At 37.4% G+C, this 19,216-nt stretch overlaps 1 protein-coding gene across 1 annotated transcript in view; it reads right to left on the bottom strand.

Annotated features, from left to right (window-relative positions):
• Window positions 1-264: 264 nt before the first annotated feature.
• The window catches only part of LOC311074773 (interferon-induced very large GTPase 1-like), a 59,418-nt gene continuing 40,466 nt past the window's right edge, over window positions 265-19,216 (bottom strand). The window contains exon 2 of the mRNA XM_084101664.1: window positions 265-7,214. Within this exon, the coding sequence (XP_083957790.1) occupies window positions 2,397-7,214 (4,818 nt within the window). The 3' untranslated portion in view covers window positions 265-2,396. The remainder of the gene's footprint in view (window positions 7,215-19,216) is intronic.

The following is a 19,216-nucleotide window of genomic DNA, read 5'->3' as shown; positions in this document are numbered from 1 at the left end:
AGTTTTCACAGAAATATGAGATGTTATGTTGCTTATGATTTTATCTATCTATGATATGAATCTGATGGTCTTCGTAAATGAGATTATATGTCTATCTAGAAAATAGAGACTGCATACATCAGATTCAGTACTTTTTGTAAATTTCTACATGCATAATGTTTAAGTGAATGAATATTCAATAAATGAAATAAATGGTTTAAATGAATGCTTTTTTATTGTTTATTTCATTTTTCATTTCATTTCATTTTTTCTTTATTTGAAAGGGGACAGTACAAAAGTTTAGTACAAGGTTTAGTACAAAAGGACAGTACAAAGGTTTAGTACAAAAACACATTTAAGTAACAATATAAACCATTAAAAATGTAACAAAAAAATATGTAAAGATAACTTGATTAGATTGTGTAGAATTAACATGATCCAGGCATGTATCTAAAATAAAAGATTAATATTCAGCTAACATGACTGAATTATGTTAGGTTAACTTAAATGGAGCATGTACACATTACTTCATTAAAATACATGTGATTAACACAAAACTATTGTGCAGAAACTATGTGAATGTGTAGGATACTGTGAACCCAAACAAATTATGTGGAACCAGTGTCCATAATTAAATTGAGTAAATCCAATTATTTTATTTTTTTTCAGTATATATGCAACAAAGTCTGAAACATTAATCCCAAAAGTTTACAAGAATACAAAGGCCAAACCACATATAAAGGAAAATCATTAGATGAGAAAAGTAGATACATGTTTATATATATTTCTCAACTGGTTATATATATAGAATATATAGGATTAACATGTTTTATTTAAAATCCTCAGCAAGAATTAAGTGAGCGTCACAGCCCTCTGCAAATTTCTTCTCGCCGTTCACTCGTCCATGGTCAACTCAAGAAGTACACATCAACAGGAAACAAGAAGAAGAAGAAAAAAAAAACAAAAAAACTTGTCACTCATTCACATTCACTTCATCTGAATTGACAACAGATATAAATTGCATGAAATTTCAGATATTTCGCTTTTCTTCCTTTAACTGCATATTAACTCATTTACTTGTTTTACAAAGAAAATCCTGGGAGAATATACCCACTAAATCAACATTAAACAGAGGAATGTCTGACATTGTTATTGTATGACTCAAACACTAAATGAAACTACTGAATGTCATACAGACATATTCATCAAATCACATACTCTGATTCTTTTACAACAATATATCCCCAGAGTTAATTAACAATATCAAACTGTCATCAAATGTCTCTGTTTACACGAACCAATGCACATTAATTAGCATGTGACGCAGTTGATTTTAACATCACATTGGATTAAACTCCGATTGGTTTAATAACAAAACTATCCTTTATCTCTTTGTCACATCAATCATATTTCTTACCATAAATCATTGATTGAACACATTTACTGATTACAGACCAACAACGGAGTAACAAAACACTCACTGGAGTTACTCGAAATGAAAGTATGAAAATATGTTTCTTCTTAAAACTTTTTTTCTTCACACTCTATTACTCTCGTTTCAACTATTTACACTCTGAATCATCTTTTTTTCTCAACAATAAAAAGAAAACCTGGAAAAAAAACAAAAAACACTCACTTTCCTTATCACACAATAGATTGGTGTCATAAACACACAAACACTCCGGAAACGGAAGGTCAAAAGGTCACAAACGCACACCTGGTCATAAAAGGTCATAAATGGTCATATAAGGTCATAAATCAAAGACGCATGCACCCCTATATAAACTACTCTCCTGAGTTATTCCGTAAGTCCATATATCCCCCCTCCATTGAGATGCTACAATGTGAGAGGAAAGATAGCTTGAGACTATTGGCTTGTTAATGGGGTGAACGCTCAAAGTCTTTTCAGAGAGGGAGCATTTCCATGTGTCACAGGTCTGTATCGTCGTGGGCAGATGGATTTCGGGTGCAAGTATAAACCTAGTTTTAACATTAGTACAGTCCACTGTAATTGCACTCTATTTCTGTTTTGAAGCATGTGTTCACAGAAGCGGAAGTTCAAAGGTCATTGAAGACAGTGAGTCTTGGAGTGCAGATCTGACGCCAACTGCCAGAAACTAGTGAAATCTAGTCTTTTCTATATGAAGTTACATTAATCGCTTTACTCTGATTAAATAAATTCTTTAATTAGACTTTTGAGCTTTATCATTTAGGCATATGTTCAGAAATATGTTGTTTTGTAGTTCAGATAATGTATTAGGAACTGAATCTTGTCTTTAACTCTCTTCTGGTGTATTTGATGAAGCTCTGATCTTCTGAGGTGTAGATGAGCTCAGATTCTCACTGATGAATGTCAGATAAACTCATTTCTTAATAAATCTGAGAAGAGAAAATAGTCTCTTTCTTTATCTGCTTCCTTACATGTATTGTAAACTCTCAATAGCTTCAAGTTTTGAGTATTTTCTCCATTCATCTGGTATCTCACCACACCCCTCAAATGTTTTACTGTAGTATTTTTCCAGATCTTCCTTAAATCTGCACACAAACCACTTCCAGTAGGGCAGTTCAGAGAGATCAGGGCTGATGTTCCATTTAGCAAACTCTTCTCCTGCTGTTCTGTAATCTCTAAATAGGACTGAATCATCTGAATCTGAATCATCTGAATCTGAATCATCTGAATCATTGGGATAAAAAGATCGATTGTTGCTTGCTACAGATGATGTGCAGATCCAAACACACAAGTTTGTTGTATCCCTGAAAGTCGAACCCGTTACTGCTTTCACTCTGTGGAAAGGAACATTATGATCTTCAGCATGGTTTTCTATGGTGTTGGTACAGATGGCATTACAGAACGGACACTGAACCCAACAGCACTGACAGAAGTGATCAACCAGAAGCTCATCTGGCCTGAATTTATAGTCCAGCTTTACTGTAAATGACTCTGTGTTGAATCTACTGCTGATGTCAGTCATTATAGCAGGAAGTTTTCGTTTTATCACATCTTCTAGGAGGTTGAAATCATCAACATCATCATTTTTCACTCCACTGAGGTCTTTTTCAGAGAAGATCAGCACATCTGAGAGCTGCTCTGTGAAACTCTTCAACCACAAGCCAACATCTCCTCTGTTCTCTTCAACATGTTCAGTAGATTCATGTGCAGCTTTCATGATCTTCTGTTGCAGGAGTTTGATGTTCTCCTCCATTTTGGGTAAAACACTGACACTGAACTTATCAGTGATGTACCGACTGACTTCATCTCTGATGAAACTCTTGAAGTGATCTCTGGGTTCATGAATGTAGTTCATGTATTTGTTAAAATCCTCCTCTTCTGCCATTGTCTTCAGGATGTGTTTCTCCAGATTTGATCTGTTTCCATTCAGTGATGGACAGTTTTCTATCATTTCATCCGTCAGATTTCTGGCGGTCTTCTTGTAGACACTCTGCTCAATGGGATCTTTCAGTTTCTGACAGATGATCTCACCAAAAATCACAGCTGATGTTGCTCCTTGAACGTATTTTTGGAAAATACAATAGTAATCTCCTCTCTTATTATCAACATATATTTCAGGATCATTGGCTTCTCTGAACAGTCTGTGTTGATTAGTGATCAACTCCTTTGCTTTCTTAAAGATGCAATAAACCAAATCCAGGAAGAATTCATTCCTGAACACATATTTCACTGATCCTTCCTGATGTTCTGTCACTCTTGTCTTGATGTAACCTGTGAGCTGTTGAATGCAGCTGATGTTGTAGCCCATCTTTGAAATGTTAAATGATTGAATCTCTTTGTCTGTTTGCTCAGCAACATCTGTGACTAATGATCTTATTTGAACTTCATCCTCTTTAGACAGAGCACAACTAATCATTTCTTTAAATGATTTAATGTGATTTTTCAAACACACATCCAGTAATCCACTGGATTTCTTTAACTTTACATAATCTGAATATTTTGGCACAGTGAATATATCCTTGTTCTCCCCCCGGTGATCTACAGGAACACTTCCATAGATGTCACTGAGGATCTTTCTCACATCTTTCATTACATCAATGTCTTTGATTGCAGGAGTGTCTGTGATTATCTTCTTCACACTCTGTCCCCAAAACGAATCAAACTCTTTCTTCAGTGTTTCTTTATCTTTTGCTTTGTCTTTTAGTTTCAAGGCAAGTTCTTTGCTCTTTTCAAAGAGAGTGTTTTCATGATTTATCTTCTGAGCATCAATCTTTTTCTTCAGGTCTCGCTGCTGAAGAATATTGTTTAATTTCCTCTTTGTTTCTCTCACAATGTTTTCTTGAAGCTCTTTTATTTTGATTTCAAATGATGTTTTCCATTGAATCAGTATATCTTTATCTTTGTCTTTCTCAAAGAATTCTGACATTAATTTTTTCACTTCTTCACTTGTCGTCTTCAGTTCTCTTTGAAGATCAGTTTTCTCAACCTCATCAACCACTTCATTGTCTATTTTGTTATGTAGTTTATTTTCAGTTTCCATCATGGCACTGCGAAGACTCCAGGACCACTTGCTGTATTCGGTCTCCAGTCTCCTGTAGGCTGAAATCTCCAGAGAATTTCTGAAGCTGAAGACGAATCGTTCTTTCAGTAAAGCCTCCCAGAGATCTTTAACACGATCTTTTAGGTCTATCAGCATCATACCATGTGATTTAGAGGCATGAGACATAATAGTTTCCTTTAGTTCTTGTATATTCTCACAGTAGATTGGGTTTGGTGGTGCCATTGGTGGGCTTCCCTCCCAGAGCTGAGCAAAATACTTCACATCATTCTGAACGTCAAATCTAATGACATCACTGAAACTTTCTGCATCACAGACTTCATCTTTAGCAGCGACTTTTGTCATCTCATCCAGTGTCTCCTGCAGTCGTCTCCTTCCCTCCATGTTTTTCTCTCTAGCTGTGATGTCTGAAACGTTCTGATGCACAAACACACAGCTGGGAGACAGATTTACCTGCTTCATCCTCATGAAGGCCTGAACAACAATCTGAAGAACGTCCTGCATCTCAGATGGGTTTTCTCCAAAGATGTTGATCAATGTCAGATTTCCAAGACCAACAACAAATGTGGCCAATTCATTGTCATGATGCTGTGTTGATCTTCCAGCCAGTTCTAGAGCACGAAGACCCTCAGTATCAATGACCAGAATATAGTCAAAGTTCATCTGTGGTTTCATCTCGTCTGAGACTCTGACCAGCTGCATGAAAGCTCCTCTGGTGCACCTGCCAGCACTGACGGAAAACTGGAGCCCAAACATGGCGTTCAGCATGGTGGATTTCCCAGAGCTCTGAAGCCCTAAAACTGACAGCACAAATACTCTGGTCTGGTTTCCCAGTTTCTGGATGAGTTCTTCTAGAACAGCAGAGATCCAGACAAGAGGAACATGAGCAGCATCTCCATCCATCAGCTCCAGTGGAAATCCAGAGATCATCATCTCTGCTGCAAGACTCGGGAGAGAAGAGAAGTGAACCTGCAGGCCTTTCTTTTGCTTCTTCACAGATGAACATGATTCATAGATCTGACCAATCTCCCTCATGATGTGCTCCAAACCAAAAGTTGCAGCTTGGAGATCGTCAGATAATTTATCAAGTTCTGTTTGTTTAGCTTTATGTTCTTCAGATTTATTATTGTCTTTCAGTTTTGAGAGACTTGAGACTTCTGACCATGTTTCATCATACTTGTGGAGTAGATCAGAAAGGTCAGCTGATGTGTGTTCATCCAGGAGGATTCTGAGCCATTTGAGAAAAAACATCATCTCATGTTTAGCATTTGAGTTCATTTCTTTAATGAATTTCTTCATAAAACTGCCGATGTCACATTTATGCTGTTTTTCACGGATTATCTTCATCTCTGTTTCTTTCCTACTTGTTACCATTTCTATATTTTCTCCTTGAGGTCGATGTAGTTCTTTGTTCATCTGACTCCACTGATGCCACAGTTTCCCCTGACAGGGCAGAATTGATTCTTTGATTTCTATCAGATCTTTCTCCTTCAGTAAACTCACCATCTGCTGTGCTGCTTCTCTTCCTCTCCTGCAGTCATCATCATATACCTCATCTACTCTGGTGTCTGAAGGTTTGGCCACATCTTCAAGTCTGAAAGAACGAGATGATTCTGAGAGACACTTTTGTATCGCTCTTCTGAGTTCTTCAGATACTTCTGACTGATTTCTGTCTTTGAGACCAATTTTGAATTTCCCTTTCTTTGGCTCAGATGATGCAGATTCATCTTCAGTAAAAATACAAATGAGTGGCTTTCTGTTACTGAAAAGGGTTTGTGTCTTTGCTGCATGTTTGTCATTCCTGTCCAGTTGTGGTAAAAGAACAACATTGACTGTGGCCATTTCAGTGAGGATCTGCAGCTGTTTCTCATGGTCTCCTGCATTGCCGTGTAGATTACAGAATGCAACACAGTCATTGAATTTATCATCATTTGTCCCAGAGGGGCAGAACCAGGCGATCTCCACCACTCCGTCCATCAGGACTCTGGATCTGCTGCTGCCTGGGCAGTTCCTGTGGAAGAACGTGTTGTGTCTCTCATTGATCAGACTGTTCATCAGCTCAGACTTGGATGAAGACACGGAGCCAAACCTGAAGAAAAACACCATTGGAGTTTCTGCCTTGTAGATCGGCTGGGTTTGACTGATGATTTTATGGTTGGTGTTTCTCTTCTTCCAGCTCTTGTTGATTTGTCTGAATGTCCAGAAAGGAAACTCAATCTGTTGTGTGAATGGATCAGGAACAAGCAGAGGCAGAGCGTACTGACACTGAGAAAGTTTAGTGACCATCAGCTGCTTCAGGAAACCATCAGCACAGTGAAACACAGCCATCTGAACATCCATTGGGTCAATTCCCTCAGACAGACTTGTTTTTGATAAAGGTATCTCCTTAAAAACAGAAAAAATATCACCCTCATCTTCACATGAATCACTGTCTCTTTGTTGTGTGTGATCCTGTTCATTAGTCTCAGTAGTTTTAATGTATCTTGCTCTGTAGTTCATCATCAGTAGTTTTAGTATAAAAGTCTGAATCAGCTCTTTTTCAGCACAAGACTCATGGGACTCTAATGAATGTTTGGTTATCTGAAGAACATCTGCAGCTCTCAGTTTATTGGTATGCCTGTCTTCCAGATTAAGTCTGTGAAATATATACTCCGTTTTTTTTGTCTTTTCCTGTTGTTGGTGTTGATCTGATCCGACTCCTGTTGTTCCAAAGTTTTTGTTTTTTCCCTGTTGAATAAACAAACAGCATTATATTTACTTGTATTATTTACTTTTGAAGGAACAATACTGTAATTTTACTCTGCATTTTACCTCACTTGAATTTTGTTAAAATTATGACCAAGTGAACTAAAAGAGATAGTTCAGCCAAACATTGAAATTTCCTGTTAATTTTCTTACCCTCAAGCCTTCCAAGATGTAGTAAACAAGATTTTTAGCTGAAACCATGGTCCTTGGTTATTCATGAAATGCAAGTCAGAGGCTATAGTCACTTTGAGAGTCAAAACACAAAATTAATACCCATGGCTCCTGACGATATATTGAGGTCTTATGAAACGAAACAATCAGTCTGTGCAAGAAACGTAGCCGAGTCAGTGACCTGGCAGCCCCAGTGTGGCACAGCAGAAACACTTAACTGGTTCCACGGTTGGGCAGAGGGTGCGTGAGAAGGCTTGGTGGCTGAGAGAAATTGCTCTTTTATTGAGAATTTGGGTGCCGCTGACCAGTGGCGGAAGAGAAAACAAAACGGAACATAAGATTCTCCACCCGGCCCTCCTCCGGGGTAAGGAGCGGTGTGGTCACTGTCTCCTGAAGAGCAATCGCCTCCAGATAGGTTGCATAGCAATGGCCCGTTTCACAGGGGAAATCGGCGTATAATGTAAAATCAACTGCTGCTCATTATATGTGCGTGCCGTGATGCAGTGCAGCTGATGCAATTATCGCATGCCAATGTGCATTGGCAAGTTTTAGTTACACTCAAAGTAGATTGGCCTTTAGATTGTCATTGCATGATACCATAAATAAATTGGTTAATCAGTTATTTGAAGCAGTTCATTGAAATAAACTGTCTGAATCAGACTTCCCTGTTTGCCTGAGGCTATTGATTGCAGATAATTTTGTTGTAAATAATGTTCAGTTTCTTGCACAGGCCAATCATTTTTCTTCATAAGACCTCAATATATCGTTAGGGGCCACAGGTATCAATTTCGTGTTGCCTGATATGATTTGACTCAAATTGCCAGTAGCCGTTGACTTGCATTTTATGAATAACCAAACATCACGGTTTCAGCCCAAAATCTTCTTTACTGTTCTACTGAAGACAAAAAGTCCCCTACATCTTGGAAGGCCTGAGGGTAAGTCAATTAACAGTATCTTTGTTTAACAAAGACTATTGAATTATAAAAATAGACAATATAGACATCTTCGGAGGCTATCTGTGCCTTTTCGATGTCTGACGCTTTGTAATGCGTTGTGTCAGAAGGAAAAAATAAGGAGAGCTCACAAATGAAGTTATTACAGAGGCCAGACAGACTCACGGAGGCGATTGGCATCTCACAACTTGTACTTTATTCCCCAGTCGAATTTGTGTAAATGTCTGTCACACGTTCTACCATCCACATCAAATCAAATCAAATCAAGTATATTTGTATAGCGCTTTTCACAATACAGATTGTATCAAAGCAGCTTCACAGTATTAAATTAAAATAAAATAATACAACAAAGTTTGTTTCTAGTGGAATTTATTGATTGATAGAATAAAATGAAATATCCCCAAAATATCCCCAACTGAGCAAGCCAAAGGCAACAGTGGCAAGGAACCGAAAAAACTCCATCAAGTGACCTAATGGTGTCCTAAAACTCATCAGGTGACCTAATGGAGAAAAAAAAAACCTTGGGAGAACCTAGGCTCAGTCGGGGGCCAGTTCTCCTCTGGCATTTATGAACTAGAGGCCGGATTGTAGTTTGAACTGTGAGATTAACAATATTATATGAATGCCTGGCCGAAGGCGTCTTTAATCTAGTTTTAAACTGGGAGAGCGAGTCCGAGCAACGAACAGTATCAGGAAGACTATTCCAGAGTTTCGGAGCCAAATGTGAAAATGCTCTCCCTCCTTTGGTTGATCTGGATATCCTAGGTATGACCAAAAGCCTCGAATTTATTGATCTTAAAGGGATAGTTCGCCCAAAAATGATATTTAAGCCATGATTTACTCACCCTCAAGCCGTTCGAGATGCATATGTCAATCTTTTTTCAGACAAACACATTTTCAGTTATTTTAGAAAATGTCTTAGATCTTTCAGTGGTTATAATGTGAGGCAATGGGGTCCAGCTGATTCACGTTCGAAAATGTACATGCATCCTTCTCAAAAATAATCCATCCGGCTCCAGGGGGATAAACGAAGGCCTTCTGAGGGTAATCTCCATGAACGCGCGCCGACCGCCACCGGAAGCCAGTTATTTTCGTTTATAAAGTTTTAAATATGTATATTTTTACGACAAAACCGCGCGGATTACCCTCAGAAGGCCTTCGTTTATCCCCCTGGAGCCGGATGGATTATTTTTGTGAAGGATGCATGCACAATTTGCGAATTGAAGCAGTTGGACCCCATTTATTCACATTATAACCACTGAAAGATCTAAGACATTTTCTAAAATAACTGAAAATGTGTTCGTCTGAAAAAAGATTGACATATGCATCTCGAACGGCTTGAGGGTGAGTAAATCATGGCTTAAATATCATTTTTGGGCGAACTATCCCTTTAAAGAGCGCGATGGATTATAGGGTGATAGAAGATCCGTTAAATAGACTGGAGCTAAGCCATTTAGGGCTTTATAAGTCAGTAGCAATACCTTATAATTAATACGGAACTTTATAGGTAGCCAATGTAGTGATGATAAAATCGGTGTTATATGATCATATTTTCTTGATCTAGTAAGAACTCTAGCAGCTGCATTTTGGACTAACTGTAGCTTGTTTATTGATGTTGCAGGACAACCGGCTAATAAAGCATTACAGTAATCTAGTCTCGAGGTCATGAATGCATGAACTAACTTTTCTGCATCAGAAACTGTTAGCATATTACGTAGCTTAGCAATGTTTCTAAGGTGGAAAAAGGCTGTTTTTGTAACATACGAAATATGCTTTTCAAAAGACAGGTTACAATCGAGTATAACACCCAGGTCTTTTACTGTAGAGGATAAAGTAACAGGACATCCTACGATGTCAAAGTTGTATTGTGAGAGGTTCTGTGTCAATTTGGATAATTTAGCGTTTTCATCCGGCCGTGATGAAATATATATTTGAGTGTCATCAGCATAACAATGGAAACTAATTCCATGTTTCCTTATAATATTTCCAAGTGGCATCATATATATTGAGAATAATAGAGGGCCTAACACAGATCCCTGCGGCACTCCATAGTTTACTGGAATTATGATTGATTTTTCTCCATTTAAATAGACAAAATGGTAGCGGTCAGATAAGTATGATCTAAACCAGCTTAATGCTTGTCCTTGAACACCAGTATAATTTTGTAGTCGATCTAAGAGTATTGTGTGATCTATAGTATCGAACGCAGCACTTAGATCGAGTAAAACTAATATTGAGATACAGCCTTGGTCAGAAGCTAAAAGTAAATCATTTGTGATTTTAACGAGCGCAGTTTCAGTGCTATGATGCGGCCTGAATCCTGACTGAAACTTTTCATAGATATAATTTTCTTGCAAGAAAGAGCCCAGTTGAGCGGACACAACTTTTTCTAGTATTTTAGACATAAATGGAAGATTTGAAATAGGTCTATAATTTGCTAGATTATTATGATCTAATTGTGGTTTCTTAATGAGAGGTTTTATAACCGCCAGTTTAAATGTTCTTGGAACATGACCCAAAGATAAAGATGAGTTAACAATATTGAGGAGAGGATCTTCCACTACAGGTAACACTTCTTTCAGTAGTTTAGTTGATATAGGATCTAATAAACATGTTGTTGTTTTAGATGAAGTGATAAGTTTACTTAACTCTTTTTGTTCTATAGTTGTAAAGCACTGCAATTGTTCTTGCGGGAGGATAATTGAGGCTGAATTATAAGGCGCGATTGAGGATTGAACGTTTACAATTGTGGTTCTGATGTTTTCTATTTTCTCAGTGAAGAAGTTCATGAAATCATTACTACTAAACTGTAACGGGATATTTTGTTCGGGTGACGTCTTTTTATTTGTTAGTCTAGCTACGTTGTTAAATAAAAACCTTGGATTGTTTTGGTTATTTTCTATTAGTTTGCGGAGGTGCTCAGCCCTGGCCGCTTTTAGGGCCTTTTTATAACGTGACATACTGTCTTTCCACGCGATTCTAAAGACCCCTAAATTAGTTTGTTTCCATTTACGCTCTAAATTACGGGTTTCTCTCTTTAGAACATGCGTAGTATTATTGTACCATGGTGCTTTAATTTTCTCTCTGACCTTTTTTAATTTAATGGGTGCAACAAGATCCAATGTTCTAGAGAGAATGGTGCTCATAGTGCTAGTTAGTTCTTCTAGTTCAGCTGTTTGTTTGGGTTCAGGCAGCAGCTGAGACAGATTAGATAAGCAATTTGAGAAATTATCTATGGTGGATGGAAGGATTGATCTGCCTGGTCGATAACGCGGTGCAGCATGACATATTACAGCAGTACGTAATATGCAAGTTACCAAGTAATGGTCAGTGACATCATCACTTTGTGGAATGATATCTATATCGGTTGGATCGGTTCCATATGATATAATTAAATCGAGTGTATGATTAAGACGATGAGTTGGTCCGGTGACGTTTTGCTTGACCCCAAAGGAATTTAATAAATCTATAAACGCAGCCCCTAACGCATCATTTGGATTATCTACGTGTATGTTAAAATCTCCCACAATTAATGCTTTCTCGACATTGACCAATAGATCTGAGTGAAAATCTGCAAACTCTTTTAGGAAATCAGCGTAAGGCCCAGGCGGTATATATACGGTAGCCAAGGCTAGAGATAATATGGATTTTTTTCTAACATCTAAGAGCATAACATTTAGTACAAGTACTTCAAACGAAATAAACTTAAAACCCGTTTTCTGAGTAACATTGAGAATATCTCTATAGATTGTTGCAACACCGCCGCCACGACCAATCAGACGGGGCTCATGCTTATAGGAGTATCCAGATGGAGTAGACTCATTTAGACCGAAATAATCATTTGGTTTAAGCCAGGTTTCAGTAAGGCAAAGTACATCGAAGCTATTATCTGTGACTATTTAATTTACAATAACTGCCTTAGGTGTGAGTGATCTAATGTTTAGAAGACCTAGCTTTAAAATTTGTTTTTGTTTACTAATAGCAACATTTTCTGTTTTAATAACAATTTTTCCTAGATCCTGCAGTAGATTTATTATTTGATTTCACTAAACGAGGAATAGACACAGTTTCTATGCGATTTTCTACACTAGTATTTATATCATTTAAATTGGTGCAGCAGAGACTATGATTTGGACTTTTGGTTTGGAATTGGTGCAGCAGAGACTATGATTTGGACTTTTGGTAATAAGAATGAGCATCAAACTAAAATAACCCAAATACATGGGGTGTTCGAGGCGCACATACAATACAGACTGTCGACAGTTCAACAGGGTGCACACAGCTCTTAACCCTCTGAGGTCGGAAATCCCGCCGGCGTGATTTGCTCGTTTTTTTTCTTATCAGTCAAACGAGAGTCCAAATACTCTGTTGACTTTGATTTTACAAACCAGTTTCATAAATCAATCGATCCTGTTAAGTGTGTATTATTTTTGTGTATACTCACAATAAAAACAAAGTGTTGTGCTTTTTGCCAAATAAAGAAAAATAAACATGATGTGAGTTCTGCTTTCTCTCTGTCAGTGAAGTCAATTCTCTAACGCGTCCGAAAATGAACCAGAACTCAGCGAATACTCAGTCAAACAGGCATACAGACACACAGGCATGAAGCTTGAATTCTCTTCTTTTAAATGAAGTAATTGTTATAAAAAACAAATATTCTCAGTTTATGTAATCTGTATGAAAAGAGCGAGATGTCAGTCGTTCTCATCTCAGTTAATTATTTTTAATTTGACTCCGCCCACGGAGAACGTGCTCTATGCAAACGCAATTGACTGAGGCATCCGTGCAGTGCAAACTGTGAATGCCCTCATATCAGCTCCAGAAAACACATCAAGTTTATTCAGATCATTGTACTTGTTTACTCCGTCTCGCGGCGCTGTGAGGAATAATACTATCGTAATAATAATAATGGAAAATGTACCTCAGAAGTGCTGGTATTTCGAGGAGCAACGGATCGCTATGGAATACTGTAGTAAGTTTTTCTCATTCTCAAGTGAATCGCGTTTCTGTGTGTGTGTGAATGAATGAATAGCAGAGATGCGCGCTGTTTACCATAACTCGCAAAAAGTCGGTTTAAATTTGAATCGACCGCAGTGTGTGAATGAATGATACGCTTTTAGCAAACTGTATTGCTATACTGAGATGAGTAAAAATCGACTGAAATATGTTGAAATAAAATGTATAGTATAAGCAACGTATTAAACTGCAAATTAACATTTATATTTCTTATATAAATGAAAGACCTATGTTACAGACATATGAAAGACAACATTTCGTTGACTAGTTTTGGATAGATTATACATTTTTACTGTAAAATATTTGCCACCTCAAATAAGCTTTTGTTTGCCAATTTTTGCTCATATGTTAAATATAGTAGGCCTATGTTTTGTCAAAAATAATCAAATAATATTTTATTATGTGTTTGTTCCAATGTAGCCTAGGCTTTATTCAAGTAATGAATCCTTAACTTTGAAATATGTATGATAAAATGTATACTTTAGTTTTTACAAAGAAAGATTGCACTTGAATTGTTGTTGTAATTGTAACCTTTTTAATAAAAAAAATATATTTACAAGGTAGATGTAAACAAACTATTAAAAGGTAAATATAAGCCTTTTCTTTAAATAATTTTTATTGTGTTTTATTAGTGACAAATTTGGGGAGAGGATACATATTCCAAAACTGAAAATACAGTATGAGAATTAACTGCACAATTACTAGACATGGAAAAATAAAATAAAAATGAGATGCTTCCAACTGTGAACCAATTTTGTAGAATATATATACACACATATTGCTCTTGCATTCTTTCTTGTGGCTCAGTCACACACCTGAATGAATGGCTCATTAAGTATGCGGGCCCCATTGTCTCCTCAGGTGTGAACCACTAAATATGCATGATGGTGTTGGATCGTTGACGCCCACTCGAATATTGCCTTTCCAAACAGAAAGTGTCTTGCAAAATTTAAATCAATGTATTGTTTTATGTGAATGATAAGGCAGGATGATTTTCACATCATTTTGAAGAAAAAACTCTAGGCGACAAAATGCATTATTCAGAAGTCTAAGGACACATATTTAGTATGTGTTTTGTGGCCTTATTTCAGAAACTTTAGTTTTTAGTTTTTTCAATAACCATGCATAAACATTATTCTCTCAAAAATACAAACATGGACATACACGTTGCTCACATATTATGGTAGCCCAGTTTGTGCTAAATAGAGTGTAATTACACCTTTGCCATTAATATGTTTATAAGCAACTGAAAAAAGCACAAATGGCAGGGCATTTACACCTTAGACCCCAGAGAGTTAAAGGGGCCACACCTTATTTCCACTCATTACAGCTTCCATCTTATTGAACAGGATCCGGTATAGAGGGCGGAGGGGATCAGGCCGTGAGTGCAGAGACGGTTCTGCTTGAGTGGTATTTACAACAGTAACGTTACATACAAGTACTCCACAGTGACTCTAGGGGTCGCTGTATGACAAAAGTATATGACGTAAATTAGTTAATTTCTTTCATTATCTATATGCTTTAATAATATTATCCTAATGTTTAGAATGATATATGTATAGAATTTAAGTCTGATTTTTTATTGTGCAACTTATCTTTGTTTTTGTCAGGCTCAGATGTTCCTCTCCTAACATATATGGGGATTGGGAGAGACAGTTCAGTTGCTTCACGGTGGGGGTGCAGGACAGTGTTCATTTCTATGACAAAAAAAATGTTTGTTGACAACTTTTTTTCCATGACTAAGACGAGGTGATGACGAGACGACACCAACGTCATTAAACGTGTTTGCTTTAGTTGGGCAGTTTGACCCTTGGCTTTTTATGTGAGTTTGTTGTCTTTGTAACAATGTTTACTAAAACACATAATTTGTTACAAAAGAAGCCAGAAACAAAGATGATCATGTGATATGGTTTTCCCTGACCAAAGGTGGTTGTTTGTTATTAATACATTATATTCACCAACAATACTTTATTGCAATAGATCAGACATCCTGAATGTTGATTTGTAAATATATCTTGGCAATTTATTTAGACACGAAGAGACATCAAGATTCAACATATGCTGCAATGCATGCTGGGAGCCATGAGTGTTATACTATGTGTGTTTCTAAACCTTTTTTTTCCCATAATGTATTTTAAAAATCAAAATTCAGAATGTCTGATATTTTGCAAGAAAGTTTTGTTGGTGAATATAATATATTAATAAGAAATAACCACTTTTGATCAGGAATAAGATCAGTGATTTTTTTCTAGTATATGAATCTGAAAACTATTATCACCTGATCATCTTTGTTTCTGGTTTCCTTTGCAACAAATTATGTTTTGGTAAACACTGTTACAATGACCACAAACTCGCATAAAAATAAAAACAGGAGTCAAACTGCCCAACAAAAGGACACACTGAGCACCCGTAATGGTGACCAAACATTTTCAATAAAACATCTAAACCTCTGTTAATTCTCAAAAAGAACTTCTCTAGATGAATGGCAGAAATAAAGTCAATCAGTTTGTGGAGTTGTTTAACCCTGTGCTGAAATCTTGAGAGCTTTAGGCCACATCCACACGAAGCCAGAGCTTTCCCAATTACAAAAGCCATCGTCTCAAGAAATATCTGCATACACACAAAAGCACTGAAACCGACTCAAAATGATGTAGTATACATGTCAGACCAGTGTGGAGCGTTGTAATTCTGCCACAGAGATACAGTAAAAACAGAGAAGAAGACTTGGAGCATGCGCATAAACCTTGTGTGCTGTATACAATAATGATAAGCTCAGTAGCTTCTTTTTTTGTCTTTTCTTTTTTTTTTACCAAGAACTTAAAAAATGTAAAAACTTCAAAATATACTGATTGGCTGTTCATACGAAAACGCAAAGGTTTCGTTTTCAAATATATCCACTCTGGGATCTGGTTTTAAAAAATAGCGGTTTCAGGCTCCCAAAACGCCGTACGATACAACATTTTTATGTATACAGCTAAACGCGTTTCAGTGTGGACAAGGCCTTAAAGTCTTAGATTTCATCTAAGGCTGTGGTTGAAGTCAGTTGTTTTTCTTTTTAATGCAAACAATGCTGCCATGCATTAAACTGGCTGCACCGATTTTCTTATGTTTTTTTGTTTTTTTTACAGTGTGAGTATGGTTGTGGACAGCAGGTATCATCACGAATGGTCAATCTAGAGGTCTACATGGAGCACCCGAGACCCGAGGATGGGTCTATATTTTAAATGGTCAGCCGGGTCTGGGTCGGGTCCCAATGTATTACTTTGGGTCCCGGGTCTGTTTACCATTGTGTGTAATATACCCGAGTCGATCGGACTCTGAGAACACCCGGCTGTGATCAGAGTCAGTCAGCACTACTTGTGTGCTTTTTGTAACTTGCAATTTGTAAAATTAGGATAAGTAAAATGTGAGCTGGGAAATAAGGTTAAAAAAAACTGCACTGAAAAGCTCTTCAGGTTGCTCCAGGCAGCTAACGCAAATGTGCAATCTCAAGCGCATCATGTTTCTATGGCAACCAGAGCTTCTGCAGTGACACAGTGACTTTACCAATTGGCTCTTTTACTTAAAAGGCAGAATTTATTTATCCCATTTTTATAATAATATGAATGAACTGTCTTGTTTAATCTTTACAATCCTCCGACAAGAAAGTTCTATCCATGTCATTCCTCTTGTTATTCCATGCTTTATACTGTAGCGATTAAGAATGAACCAAAACACAAATGAATCTTCCAGGTGATTTGTTTAAACATAGCTCCACACAGAACTCAACCTTCCAGACCCCAAATCACCCATCCAGGCTATACTAATAACTTTTTATGGCCAAACTAAAGGAAGAACTTGTCAATATGAGATGGTTTTGAAAAGATGGCACAGCCCAACCAAGAGGTTGCTTGACCCCCCACGACAGAGATACAAAACAGACCTCCTTAAGGTCCTCTCATTGACCCCAAGGTTGAAATCTCTTAAAACCAAAGAGACTGAGACTTTAACTACAAAAATACATAAAATCATCCCAAAACAATTATTGATGGACTTATAATCAAACACTTAATGCAACTACATAAAACTACATGTCAAGTCAAGTCATCTTCATTTATATAGCGCTTTTAACAACGTAGATTGTTTCAAAGCAGCTTCACAGAGCTAAGCGTATAATTTAAGGTAACAGAGATTGTTTTGGCTTTATAGCAGAGTTAAGTTATTTTCCATCTAAAGTTAGTTTTGATTGATTTGCTTCCATCGCAACGATCATTTGTTATTAAATTAGGGGCCGCTAAGACGACACCATTCCCTCTACACAGACTTTAAACGCGAACCTGTGAGAAACGCTGATGGCGTTCACATGCGCATTTAGAATGGGTTCTATAGTTATGTGCATTTGAAAATACGCAGGTTTGGAATTCCCTACAAGCCAAGCCTAAACAAAGTACTTGTCTTTCCTTATAAATTTTGATAAAGAATTTTATTTTATTTTGTTGCTTTGGGGTAGGAACGCGAAACTAATTTTCCGGCAACGCTTTATCTGTATAGTGGTAGAGGGATCCTCCATAGGGAGAGACTAGTTGGCACTTCAGCACTGCGTTGTCATCGGTCCAGGCGAAGGTCCTTCGTCAGATCTGGATTCGGCCTGGATCCGGCAGGCTGCAGGAAAACCTCGGGATAAACACTGACACTAAAATTAGCGTAGATGCCATTCTTCTCATGATGTAACGAGTACATCAGGATTTATGGGAAGTGTTCCCGGTTCCGGCTGACCTAATCTATGCAGCCTAACATTAAATTACAGAAGTCTATAATGTATTATGTGAATGCTAGGTCAAAGAGATGTGTTTTTAGTCTAGCTTTGAACTGACAGAGTGTGTCTGCTTCCCGGACAATGGTAGGAAGACTGTTCCAGAGTTTTGGTGCTAAATAGGAAAAGGATCTACCGCCAGCAGTCGATTTTGATATTCTAAGTATTAGTAACTGGCCGGAATTTTGAGATCGCAATAGACGTGACGGACTATAATGCGTTAAGAGCTCGCTCACGTACTGCGGAGCTAAACCATTTAGTGCTTTGTAAGTAATCAGCAATATTTTCAAATTTATGCGATGTTTAATAGGGAGCCAATGCAGTTTTGACAGAACTGGGCTAATATGGTCATACTTCCTGGTTCTGGTAAGAACTCGAGCTGCTGCGTTTTGAACCAGCTGTAGTTTATTTATTAAGCGTGCAGGGCAACCACCCAGTAGAGCATTACAATAATCTAGCCTTGAGGTCATGAACGCATGAACTAATTGTTCCGCATTTGTCAATGAGAGCATATGGCGTAATTTAGATATATTTTTAAGATGGAAAAATGCAGTTTTACAGATACTAGACACGTGACTTTCAAATGAAAGATTGGTATCAAAGAGCACACCCAGGTTCCTAACCGACGACGAAGACTTAACAGAGCAGCCATCAAGTGTTAGACAGTATTCTAGGTTATTACGTGAGGAAGTTTTTTGTCCAATAATTAGAAACTCTGTTTTTTCAGAATTTAGAAGTAGGAAATTACGAGTCTAATTTTTTATATCCGCTATGCATTCCGTTAATTTTGTGAATTGATAAGTTTCGTTAGGTTTTGAAGAAATATACAGCTGAGTATCGTCAGCATAACAGTGAAAGCTAATTCCATGTTTCCTAATGATATCTCCTAATGGTAACATGTACAGTTTGAACAGCAGCGGTCCTAGTACTGAGCCTTGTGGTACACCATACTGAACTTGTGATCGATAAGACATCTCATCATTTACTGCTACAAACTGATAACGGTCAGATAAGTATGATTTAAACCATGCTAGTGCATTTCCCGTAATGCC

The sequence above is a fragment of the Abramis brama genome (assembly GCF_963993115.1).
Source record: "Abramis brama genome assembly, chromosome: 1".
Classification (NCBI taxonomy): domain Eukaryota; kingdom Metazoa; phylum Chordata; class Actinopteri; order Cypriniformes; family Leuciscidae; genus Abramis; species Abramis brama.
The sequence above is the reverse complement of the archived record's forward strand: the minus strand, read 5'-3'. Positions and strand labels throughout refer to the sequence as shown.